The 13,893-nt window shown below is 30.2% G+C and overlaps 1 protein-coding gene across 1 annotated transcript in view; it reads left to right on the forward strand.

Moving 5' to 3' along the window:
- The window catches only part of LOC106683947 (inactive hydroxysteroid dehydrogenase-like protein 1), a 39,912-nt gene that overhangs the window by 24,313 nt on the left and 1,706 nt on the right, over positions 1-13,893 (forward strand). Inside the window, exons 2-5 of the mRNA XM_014425718.3 lie at positions 8,873-8,995; positions 9,291-9,398; positions 9,863-10,083; positions 10,828-11,073. Of these exons, the coding sequence (XP_014281204.1) occupies positions 8,873-8,995; positions 9,291-9,398; positions 9,863-10,083; positions 10,828-11,073 (698 nt within the window). The remainder of the gene's footprint in view (positions 1-8,872; positions 8,996-9,290; positions 9,399-9,862; positions 10,084-10,827; positions 11,074-13,893) is intronic.

Raw genomic sequence — 13,893 nt, forward strand, 5'->3', positions numbered from 1 at the left:
TATGGACTATAAAGGTAGAAAAACATTTCGCTCTCAGACTCTGGTGGCCAAATTATGCGGGGGAAATATATATAATAGATATCATCGAAACTCCCAAAACCGTGTTTTAGATATTATGAAACGGATATAAAGTGCCTTTTCTCCCCCCTAAATGAACCTTGGAATATAATTTTTTTTCCATATCCCTGTATAATAGGCTCCTTCCGTATGTTGAACAGAAACTGGGTGATTATCAAGGTGGGTTCCGGCCCAATAGGTCTACTATTGATCAAATCTTCGCCCTGAGGCAAATCTCACACATCAGCAGACAACTTGGATGCTTTTCATTAACTTTCGGGTTGCCTACGATACATTCGTAAGGAGTGAGCTCATATTGGCTATGCGTGAACTGGGGCTTCCTGGTAACCTCATCCGATTAGTAAAATGCACAATGGTAAGCACAACCTGCCGCGAACGCCCGGTTGAGATCGCCAACCAAACAACAATTGCTACAATAGTACAGATTCTTCAAATAATTATTAAATTTTATTTCATAAGTATTTAGAATTTCAAAACGAATTTTATAACTTACTAAACGAATTAAAACCTACAAAAACATTTGATTGTATGAATACATTTTTACACTACTATAGAGGTCTGGATTAAACTTATAATGAACCAAACGCGATCAAGATTGGAGGAAAAATGGATTAAAAATTGAGTTGATAATGTCTTTCTTTACCGACACCGTATAGGACATTCTGGATTTTCACAGCTTTGAAAATCTGGATGAAAAGTTTTAAAATTTTCGCAAAAAAGTACCGCGAAAATGCCTTTTCCAGCCACCGCCTGAAATACGGACGACGTGTGAGAAAAGGGTCTACTTTATTACTGGATACTGTTTTTTCCTTAACGCTATTATGTAAGAGGCAGTGAGCGTGTAAGCCAACTTACCACTCATACTATAATTATTCCATTTATATTCTTATAGCAGGAAAAATTACATCTGGTGCATACTAAGTTTTCGCGCTAGCTTCTCGAATAATAAACGTCAAGTGTGAAACAAAATGTGAACAAACCAAACAAAAACAAAGAGAAATTCGTAATATTTAATCAAATCGCTATTGTTTGATAACGATAACTCTTCCCATGAGAACTAGTTCATTCTATGCGATCTAGGAAAAATAATTAGTTGCTTGACCAGCTGATATAGAATTCATGTTTTGCAGGTCATCGCTGTTTTGCCAAATAAAAAATAATTTATCTTCATTCTTATCATATATATTTTCCAAATTATGCCTATTTTCGTTTGTTTTTCAGTATTTTTTCCAGCTTACTCACTCTAAATTACTTGACATTGGATCGTGTTAGGCATTCCAAATAAGCTGCGTTGTATTCAACACATTCTGGCCTACAATGAACTTTTGCCTGCCTAATATGTTTCAGTGGATGTATAATATGTTGCTAATTCAATTGTCGCTAGGCAATTACATAAACAAAAAACGATTTCTCAGCCTTGGTTTTCTTTTTCTTTTTTTTGTTTGAATATACATGATTAAAAACAATTACTTTAATAAAATTTTCAGCGGTTAATAACTACACATTAAAAATTATGTCTATTTATATATTTATGTATGCATATATTTATTAATCTTTTCAAATGACAGATTGTCTAATTCAAACTACAACTCTTTTCAAAAAAACACATATAAATATTCATATATTTGCTGCAAAAGTGTGGCAGAAATATAAGATTTAAAAAACATTTACATCCTGCTCAAAAGCATGTATTTAATACTAAATTTGCTATAGAATCAATACTGAAAATGTTTTAAAATGTTTAGACGAACTTAAATGTTTAAAATAAAATGTTTAAAAGAATTTAAATGTTTTAAATGATTCTTAATTGATTTGAATGGTTAAATTAGAAAAACATTTCATCATGATGGTGGCAAGAAAAGATTTGACCGACTGACGAAACGGAATAACCCGATACGCATGCTCTCTCCAATTCAACCTCAAATATGTGGTTTATTTATGCTTTCTTCGTCATTCTCCACTACTTTCTATAATTGCATATGTTACATATTATTTTTTCTAAATCCTTCGCATTTCAACGGTATATGATAAGTCAACATTACAACCCTTATTTCTGGAAATGTGATTTCAACCTGAAAAAACATTTTTCCTCTCCTTATGTTAATTATCAGATCCATTCATAGTTTAATTTTTCCATTTTTCATTACATATAAAAATGCGAGAGAGTTTATTATTTCAAATAAATAAAATTAAAGGTAATTTAGAGTTAAATGATTTAAAAAATCCGCATTTAAGCACTCTTGGATTATTTCAGTGAGGATTATACCTATCAAATATTATTAACTCTTAATTCTACTTTGATATGCTGAGTTTGATCAAAATCGGTTGAGTATAACATATCGAGCCCTGCCACCCACCACTACCGTTTCATCTCGAGCGTTCCCTCGCGTGACGATATCAATTTATTGTTTGTTTTTTTTATTTGTAGAACGTTTGTTTTTCCAGTTTTAATAAAAAAAGAAATGTAGTTCACAAGAGTACTACCAAACTCAATGAATCTCACGGGCAAGCCTCATAGCGCCTATAATATTAAAGAAAATTATTTTTGTTAAATAACGTTAGTAGTTATAAAACTTGTATATGTTTCCAGTGAATAAGTAGTGTATTTCACATATAAAAAAGTCAGAAGAGGAAATTGAATGACGTAGACGAAAAATATATGACTAATATAAACACTGATTATGAAAAGTTGAACTTGCACAGCTAGAGTACAAGTTATTTTCACTGTTTCTTCCAAAATAACCTGCAGAGGCCCTTCACCTCTAATTATCTAATTACGGATCCGAAACAGGAACCTTGTCGACAAACAAATAACTATTCATTCTTCTCCCCCTCCCTTTCTATTGTCCTTGGTAGAAAAGGGTATACATTTTTAGTAAAAGTTTTAATTTATAATTAAGGAGAATAAATAAATAAGGAGATCTTTGTTTATAATTTGATAAACATTGTAAATAATTTTAATATATACTTATGTTTCAATCAATTTCAGTACAATTAAGATTGACCGTGTGTAATAATAAAAGAAAGATGGTCCGGGTGCGGTCAAAGAAAACTCAAATACTGATTAAATTATTTATATTGAGCCAACGTTTCGCCCCACGTTGCAAGGCTTTATTAGGGCTAAAAAATATACAAACAATTAAATTATGTAAACATGATGACAATAATGATTAAATGATATAAACTTACTTACTTTGTTCATTTATGATACTTAATTTGTTAAAACTGATTAGAATAATAAATAAATTATTCCTGGGATTTTTTTTTAAATCTGGCCCTCAGAAAAGTTCATCTAAAAAAAAAATTAAGCTTTAGGGAATCAGAAATATTTACGTACCTAGCTAAAATAATGCTCTTCATTTTCTATATTGTAATTTACAACAAAAGTTGTATTGTCATCTGTTGTGAGTATCATTCTAAAATAACTAGATTTTTTCGCTCTACTTGTATATGAAGTTGAGCTATGAGGCTCTACTAAACCTTCAAATTCCTCTCGTACCCAATCATTACAATCTAAAATCCTCACTGTTCCTTACTTTGTTACAAATAAAATCTTACATAAAGACCTTAATGTTCCATATGTAACCGATTACAAACACCCTAATCACCCAAACCCACTAGTTTCTAACCTTGCTTCCTCTTCCATTCCTGACAGTCCTCAGATGCGCCTGAAAAGAAGATGGCCACGAGAACTGCTTATGTAAAAACATCATAGGAGTGCTACCAACAGGTAGTTTCTCTATCACTCCATTATAAACTAAAATCAAATTTACTGGATCTATGCTTATGAATGTATAGTGGTAAATAGCAATAACATATTCTAGGAATAAATTTGAAAATTTTATTTACTTTCGGAGGAAATTAAAATAATTATTTAATTTTTTTTTATAATTTATTTATTGTTATCTACAACTGTATGTGCAACTAGTAAATTTGTTGTTAGTGATCAAATTTCATGATACAACATGTGGAGAATTTACCCATTGACAGAACCCCAAATTTTAATTTAAATTTTAAGAAATGTTAACTTATCTTTTCCTATATAGTGTTACATAACATAAGATATGGCATGGAATACACTGTAAAATAACACCTATCCCGTGTCTAGCTAAATTAGGGAAGCATCTGCTACAATTCCAAAACTAGCCGTTCTCTGCTTTCTCACTTAACCGCTCTGTATTTCAAAAATGATTGGACATATCTCAATAAAATTTCAAATTTGTTCACCTTCATTCCTATACACCTTTAGAAGAAAATATGAGATTATAAGGTTTAAAAATGTATTGCGTTGGCATGGAATGACCAGGGAAAAGTTAATTAACTGTGTTAAAAATATTTTTTGGTGTATATTTATTCCATTTAATTCTTAATATCTACTTCAAGATTTTTTTTGTTTTAAAACAATTATTTTTACATGAAATAATATTCCAGTACGTCATATATACCACAGCCGGTTTTGAAAACTGTTAAATATGAAATATTTTATGGTGTACTACAACTGTTTAGATGAGTTTTATAATGCCCATTAACTGTTTTTAATAATAAATAAAACAGTTTAAACTTCAATGTCTACATCAAAATCATTTGCAAATTTTATCAAAGTTCAAAAAATATTTCTATTAATTATTTATTCACTAATAATAATAATTAAAAATTAATTAATAATAAAATAATTAAAACTGTACCACATATTTATTTAAACATATTGCATATTCATACGTATGCAGAAAAGACAATTATTTGTAATATATTTATGTATATATTCTCTCTGATCTTCTTGGGAAAGACATTGATTTTTTTAATAATTTCTTTGTTCCGTTACCTTTAATATAATGTTTCTATTATATTAAATGGCAACATTGAATTTTTTCCTTCGTTTATTAACATTTTAGTTCCTTAACTTTCCGTTTTCTGTAAAATGCTATTTACAACCATGTGAATTATTAAAACAACTTATGGTATATTTACAGCGAATCCAAGTGTTTAATAGTTGTGAAATAAAACAAAAATTTAAAAAAGTGGCAAATAAAAAGTATTACCTCATTTAACTTTCCGTTAATGTCATCTTGTTTTTTGATTTACAGATTTGAAACTATTAAGTCACAAATCAGCCAATGATAATTATCCGAAGTCGTTATTATCATATGTAATTTTATCGGTTGTTTTAAACTCTTTTGTGGACATATTCCTCCATATCGAATTTTAATATTGGCTTAACATATTTTTCAGGTGCATCATTAAGAAAACATTGCATGTAGATAATACTAAATAATGTATAATCGATATTCTCATTCTTATTCAGAATTTAATTTTCAAATTACGTTTATTTTTGGAATATAATTAATTTTAAAAAAAATTTAAGTTATTGAAATAAAAAAAAATGGTTTTTAGTTTTGACTGCCGTCAAAATAGCCCTGAAGAAGCCCTGCAACGTGGGGTGAAACGTTGGCTCATTAAATTAGTATATTTCTACTATTTGAGTTTTTCTTGACCGCACCCGGACCATATTCCTTTCATCTTCACACACGGTCAATCAATAATCTTCCAATAAAGGAAATTTAACTTACTATAAAGTAGTTTATGACACTTTTCTTCGTAGGAATAGTAGTTTTTATGATATTCGCATATGAATATAAATTTGGCAAATGAAACTTTGTCCAAACAACTATAAATCAATTTATTTTAGCAAATATCAAGAAAACTACTTACTCGTACGACGATAAACGTATAAAACTACTTCATAGCCCATTGAACTAGCTTTAATTTGAGTGCTAACAGACATCTGCACGTCAAATGGTTTTTGAGATGTAGATATTTCAAAATAAATTCACTAACTAATGATCTTTCTGTACGTTTTGTACAACATTTTTATGAAATAGTGCTTTTTAAAAAGCTATATCTCGAGAACTATTGAACGTAAATAGCTCTATCAGGACTTACAGGATTTTAGCAAAGTTGCTCTTCTTTAAATTTTAAATTTTTAAGTTAAATTTAAATGACGTTCTCTTAGATTTTCTATTGTTCTTGGTAGTTTTAAGGATATAGAGCTCCGAATGAAAAATTAATTATTTTTAACCTTTTTAAAAAGCCGTAATTGTTTATTCACCCTACGTATACTTGGTAGACTCATCAATTTTGACTAGTAATTATACATAGTTTTCATTCTAGTAATAAAAAATTGGTGTGAAATAATTGACTTTTTTCTCCTCTTGGGCTCTTGTACTAGACAAACGCAAAGAACATAATCGAATGTTCTTTTGAACTTTTGAAGTTAACTGAAACTCAGAGTTGTAACTTTTTACTTTTGAATCTAAGCTAGACAATTGAGACTTAATTGTCTGACCTTCGTATAGCCTCGACGATAAATCGATTAATAGAAGAAAACCCCGTGTTTAAGTTTAATAATGAAAAGATGAAATGACCTTGCTTCAATGCTGATGAAACCCAAGAGCACTACCACAACAACTGCAGGCACAAGAAACTGTTTGGGCTGAGGTGGTGCGGAATATTTTGTTTAAATTTGTATCCGAAAAATGATTTTGTAAAACTGAGATAAAATCTAGCTACCCTGAATATCATTATCATAAACTTTGGATTCTTGGACGTTTTTATAATCTGAAATTGAACGCAAAAACCGCAACCTTCGAGAAAAAAAGAGCGCATCCTTCATTATCTTACTCCAAAATTCAGTTAGTAGTCTTTTATAAAAAAATTCCACGCTGATCCAGTATCAACCACATCTTCGTGTTATGGTAAATGAATATATTTATATATCAAATTTCTGTAAGTGTGGTGTTAATGACTTATAAGGGGTCTTATCCCACCTCAGGCTAAGAACAAAATGACCCGACTTTGTTGTTATTGTCATACCTTATATCGGTTTTGAGTTTTGTACAATACTGTTGCTGATGAATCATTTTTTCGTAATCTCCTTCTTATACACAAGCAAGAGGACGTCTGGGTTGAATATGGGGTAAATTTGTAAATATTGTTTGAATATCGTCTGTTTTAAGTAAAACGGGTGAATCCAAAAATTTTTAAAAGAGTATATATTGTACAATACCTGGTCTGTAAATTTGTTTTTTAATAGTAAATCTACAACATTTTTATATTTTGTAAAACATGGTATATTCCTGATTGTGTTTCAAATAGTTAAAATAATTAGCATCAATGACTATTCCATTAAAAATACCCAATAAAAAAATAAAGATAGTCTTAATCTGTTGACTTCACCTTTTTTATAAAACACATCGCTATAAGTTAAAAAAAAATTCCTTTTTCCAAATTTTTGTTAAAACCAAAAAAGACAAACACAGGAACAGACTCTCACTCTTTTATTTTTTGTTCTAAATCTAATAATTATACTATTTTTTGTGGGATATTTCATGTCTTTCTCGAAATTTCATAAAAAAGAGTTCGAAAAATCCATTAAAATGGCTATTTTGCCAAACATTTCTTCAAAAAGTGAATATTGTTTTGATCCTACACTACACATGTATCCAACTTGCACTTTACCTAAATTCTTACTAAAGATTCGAGTAAACAAAAAAATAAGTAAGTAAGCATTAATATATTAATTCTTCTGAAATAAATTCTTACTTGTTATTGTCTTTATTTTTTATTATTTTTTTCGACGTTTCGGGGTCCATATCCTTATCTTCAGGATTATCTTACCTTTTCTTTAATTTCCTTGTTATATAAATCCTTATAATCATACTTTGTCATATTTAAAATTAGTCTTAATTTTACATGGAAACTTATTTTACTTAAATAATCTGCACTATCACTAAGCTATGGACTGTTGCTTTCTAGACTGAACACTTCCATGATAAAGTGATAGTTTGAGAAATCAGATAAGTAAGGCTACCACGGAGGGCGGGAGTGGAGGGTTTTCATGTCGTTTTCTAATTTCAGACGCTTTTTAAATATTGCTCGATTTAACGATCTTAAAGTCTCCTCTGCCTGTTTTTCAGCAAATTTTTCAAAAGTGATGTAAGACCTCGCTCTTCTGGATTCTTAGCGAGGCAGGTCTGCCGGGGAAAGATTGCCTTTATTGTATATTCCATATTTAAATAAGTGAAAGTAAGGTAAGCAGTTGAAATTTATACACGAATTAATATTATTTAGTATTTAAATAGTAGAATCAGTATACAAATAGATCACGAGGTGTTCAATTCTGCCAGGCTAGGAACATGCCTGAATTTCCAGTTAAAACTCAATAAACCAGTCTTGTTTTCGCATTCAGAGAGTGTTATTCCTTTACCATTTTCCTTCTTTTTTTTTTTAAAGTTTTTCCCCACTGTCACGTAACTACATATATATATAATCTTATTGGTGTTAGCCGTAGAACCTTGTTGGATGGTAACTTCGTTTTACAGGATACTAAAGGGTTTAGGCGGCGGTAGTAGTTACAGTACAGACCAACAGGTAGTGGTGTCGCTACAATCCAAGGTTTAGGATTTATGGACGAAAAATAAGAGAAAAAAATATAATTCGTAACTTAAATTAAATTAATTAGCAAATTTGTAAGTGCTTTAGAATCACCAGTATTGTGTTTTTGTTTTAAGTTTGGTAGAATTTTTTTTTTCAATTATTTGCAGATATGTTTTTTTAATTGGATTTTATATATTATGGTTTAGTACTACAGCCAATTCCTGTTTTCCATCATCTGTAGTCTGTTCAGTGCAACTTAATCCTATCATTTCTAACTACAACCATATCCTTATATCCATTAATCCGAATATACTGTTTTATTCTTCTTCTGTTGATTACTGTATTATCAATTGTTTAACAGTTATTACTGGAGCTACTGATGGAATTGGAAAGGCCTACGCAATAGAATTAGCTAAACGAGGCATGGATATTATTCTCATCAGCAGAAATGAGATGAAATTGGTCAATACAGCTTCAGAAATTGGTAAATTATAACAATAATAAGAATACTATTATTACATCTATATACATATGGATCATTCATTAGTTTCATTTGCATCCCTTAATAAGCAACATATACATATATTTATATGCATTATTATCTAGATCTTGTATCATTAACATTCCTTGATAAACAATCTTAAAAAAATTATTTTTCTTATTAACATAAATTCAAATCAAAATGAACAATTATTATTTTTTTTTTTTTATAGCTGTTTCACAATGAAAGAATAGATTATAAATATTTAGTAGATGCTAATTTTCAGTAATTTTTTCAGAGAAATCACATGGAGTTAACACATTCTGGATTAAAGCTGATTTTGCAACTAGAGACTGTTATGAGGTCATAGAAAGAAATCTATCAGATAAGGATATAGGAATATTAGGTATGTTTTGAATCAGTTATTTTTACAAGGATATAATATTATAAGAGGAAAAATAGTTATACTCATTACATGAAATGGATCTCATTTCCATTAGGGATGCATTTAAATGGATGTGTGGATGGTTGAAGGATATTCCTCAGGGAGGGGAGGGGGGAAGGAGGAGTCCTTTAAACGTAGACCATCAACAACATTACAGAAACCTATAAGCATAGACTTCCTTCAATAAAATTGTAATAATATAAAACTTAATCTGCCTTTTTTTTTGGCTTATATTTATATGAGATTCCTTTGATAATTTTCTCAATCTCTCTTATTAATACAAAGGAAATAAGTTCCAATATGTTGTATCAGTAGTTATCTTGTGATATCAGTATTTACATCAGTAGGCTGACCTAGATTTCACCCCTAATAAAGTCTAGTACATTTTTTTTCAGCTAGATAATTCATTATTCTCATTGTTTTAGTAAATAATGTTGGAACAATGCAGTTTAAAAGCCAGGAATATACTGATGTTGAAAAAGATTTCTTATGGAGAGAGATTGACATTAATTGTGGCGCTGCAGCTATGATGACGAGAATAGTTTTACCAAAAATGAAAGAAAAAAGAAAAGGCCTGATTGTAAATATGAGCTCTATTTCTTCAATAACTACATTCCCTACAATAAGCCTTTATGCTGCTACAAAGGTATGTATATCTATCTATCTAATCTATCCATCTATCTAATCCATCCATCCATCCTAAATACGAACTTTAACTTGAAGTTAAAATCTGTCTTATTAATTCACACCAAACTACTGATCAGATTTAGCAAATCATAAATCCAAGCAGTATTCCAAATCATCATAATAGTCAACTACTTTTTAGTGATGTAATATTCAGATCTAGTCAAATATTCCCATTAAAGATATTTCATACAAATTCATAAGGCTAGAAAAATTATTCTCATACTAAATGAAAATTATATTTTCTCTAAGATCTGAATCTAACCATTCAAAATTAAACCTGAAAATGTTCCACAAACTAAATCATTCTACCATCCAGTCTATTTACTTACTAAACTTAAAAAACTGGAGAGTAGTTTAGTATAAATTCTAAACTATGTTGTATCAATCTTCATATTAATTATGGTGATAAAAAAAAAAAAACGAACTGATGAATCCAGTTTGTGTAGAAAAAGATTCTTCTTGCATTTCTCAGCATAGCTTGTGGTTCTTTTAATAATTAATTGAAGTCACACAGATTTCAATACTACTCCAGTTGATCATATATTTTACAAAAGTTGTTATAAATCAGTTATATTGCTAAATTATAATTCTCATGTTTCGAATAAAGTTTTAGACTGTCTTAATTACTTCTATTTATACGATATAATAAAGCCTTTTTTATCTACTTCAGTAAATCTAATTTTTTTTATTTTTAATTTTACAGTCATTTATGAATATGTTTTCTATCAGTATCGAAGTTGAAGTTGCTCCATACAATATCCGGGTACAAAACCTTATTCCATCCTTCATTGAAACAAATTTATTACAAGATGGAGAAGAGGTTTTACATGTTATGAAAAGTAAAGCCAAGTTCATGATTCCAGATGCAACAACTTATGCAAGGAATGCAATTTATACATTAAATACTAATTACCTCATGACTACAGGATACTGGTCACATTCCATCATGGTATAGTATTATTGTATTTCTATTTTCTTTGTCTTGTACCATTCATTGCTGTTAAGTAAGTTTCCAATAATATAGAACTACAGACTGATAACAAGATTATTAGTTCCCAGAATAATTGAGGTTCAAGTATCACAATATTAAAATAGTGAATTAAAAGCCTGTCTAAACATGACACTCTCACACTTTATAGAAATTATAATTTAAAAGTGCACTATGTGTTCTTACAATTACAATGTAAATTGATAATTTAACTTAGCTTTCTTCTTTAAATATTCGTTCCATATTATTTATTACTTCTGTACCAAAACAGAAACTTTTGTTCTTTGTAATTGTTAAAAATTTAATACATCAAGAAACATAACAGAGGATCAAACTAAAAATACTTGAATTGAGCAATTTACTTTTTTGTTACTTTTACTTTGGTAGTGTTCAACACATTCAAATATTGTTGAGAAGCTATAAAATCATATTAGTCAACAAAATTGAAATATTGGAAAATAACATTGGTTTTAGATATTTAAACAAATAATTTTGAAGTAATAATTATTGCTTTATCCATTATAAATTCAAAGAGCATCCAATAAAAGTTAAATAATTTATCAAAACTTTAGTATTAAAACATTACCCTGTGAATTATTGCTTTAACCATTATAAATTCAAAGAGCACCCAATAAAAGTTAAATAACTGTTATAGAAAATAGGTTTTATTATTTTGTTTGTAAAATAAAACGGTTGATGGCGACATTGGTCTGGCATGGGATTGCTTCGCGTCCGTTGGGGCTAGAACAGTCTGTTGGTCTGTTGGGTCTATTGGTGAAACACACTCTCATTGTCTTTGTTTATACAACCATCCCTCAATTCCGCAACAATTTGATAATAGCTCCGTGTCCCTTGGGATTAGAACAGTTTGTTGTGGTGTCTATTGGTGAAACACACTCTCGTTGTCTTTGTTTATAAAATCTTCCCTAAATTCCACAATTTGGTAGCAGAGCGTGATTTAGTGTGTAAAGGGTTAAGTGACGAGTCATTGTTAAGTTATCGCTAATTTAGTTAATAGGAATATTAAATTTAGTGAGGTAAGGCAAATGCTTTTGTCATTTGAAAGAGGGAATTACCTTCTTAGGAATGAACAAACATCAAAAACATATAGAACGTCAAACTTTTGTCTAAAAGCCTGTTTTATTTGTAAATAAAATCCAGGACACTTAAAAAAGGAATGCTGGGTTAACAAAGAAAATAATAGGTGATGCAGGAGAAATAGACCCTTGAATACATGAAAGCCTCAACCAAGAAAACATCATAGAGCATCCTTGGGCACAGAATTTGCCTTGTGTGCCTTAAGAGAGATAATAAGTATCTGGTGGAGAAAGGAACCAAAGGAACAAAGAAAGATGGAAGAAGTACCAATAAAACTCATCAAGGGAAAATTATAATGGAGACAGATAGCAATGGTGATGAAAACAACTCTAACTTTCAGGATGTTAAAGTTGTTCCAGAGTTATGTGATGATCCAGTTTCAGTGACTGAGAAAATTAAAAAGGAGAATAAAGTCATTCTTTCCCAGGAAGGAAGAGAATGATGAACATTTCGAAAACATAGTTCCTATACTAAAAGAACAAGTGACATCTGATTATCAACAAACATTAAATGATGAAGGATCTAGTTGTGAATCCGAGGCATCTAAACTATTTGCTGATGTTGAACATGAAGAAACTAGAAAATCATTTAAATATTAGTTAAATTGTGATTCAGGTCCTGATGGTGTTTGCGGTGAAGTGTTGATGAAAATAAAAGTAACAAATGAAAAAACTAAAGGAGAAGAAAGTAAAAAATATACTCATAGCAGGAAGAAGAAGAAACTCAAAAAGAAAAGGGGATTTGGTGATGTATTGAGTATTGTTAAACCTTCTATTGAACCAACTTAAGAGGAAATTTTGGTGAACATTATAATCCTGACTATGAAAAAGTCTGGATGCAGTCAAAAGAAGAGAAATCCAAATCATTAACAAAATACAGAAGACCCCATTGGAGATGTGTTAACCTAGGACTCGATGAAGAGTTCTGTGAAACAATAAATAATATAGAGTGATGCAATAAAGTTAAAAATAAAATACAAATAAAATAAGGTAATAAATAAAAGGAAATAATGAAACATATTTTAGGAAGGAAATTGTTATAGAAAATAGGTTTTATTATTTTGTTTGTAAAATAAAACAGTAGATGGCAACACTGCTCTGGCATGGGATAGCTTCACGTCCATTGGGCCTAGAACAGTCTGGCGTGGTGTCTATCGGTGAAACATATTCTCGTTGTCTTTGTTTATAAAACTCTCCCTAAATTCCACAACAATTTGATAATAGTGTGGCGAATTCGACAATAACTTATCAAAACTTTAGTATTAAAACATTAGCCTGTGAGAATGTACTTATGTGCTTGATCATGACTTTAATTTCAAAACTGTATTTTATATACTGGAAGATTATTGATTGACCGTGTGTAAAGATGAAAGGAATATGGTCCGGGTGCGGTCAAAAAAACTCAAATAGTAGAAATATACTATTTTAATGAGCCAACGTTTCGCCCCACGTTGCAGGGCTTCTTCAAGGCTGGACAGTTCCGGTGACGAGGTGATGACGTAACAATACGGCGGTTAAACAGACGAGCACTGCGGCGGGTATTGCCGTTACTAGTGTTTGTATCTTGAGGGCCCCGTGTGTTTTGTGACATACTGGAAGATTATTGATTGACCGTGTGTAAAGATGAAAGGAATATGGTCCGGGTGCGGTCAAAAAAACTCAAATAGTAGAAATATACTATTTT

The sequence above is a fragment of the Halyomorpha halys genome, unplaced genomic scaffold, assembly GCF_000696795.3.
Source record: "Halyomorpha halys isolate HHAL.00 unplaced genomic scaffold, Hhal_1.1 Scaffold531.1, whole genome shotgun sequence".
Lineage (NCBI taxonomy): Eukaryota > Metazoa > Arthropoda > Insecta > Hemiptera > Pentatomidae > Halyomorpha > Halyomorpha halys.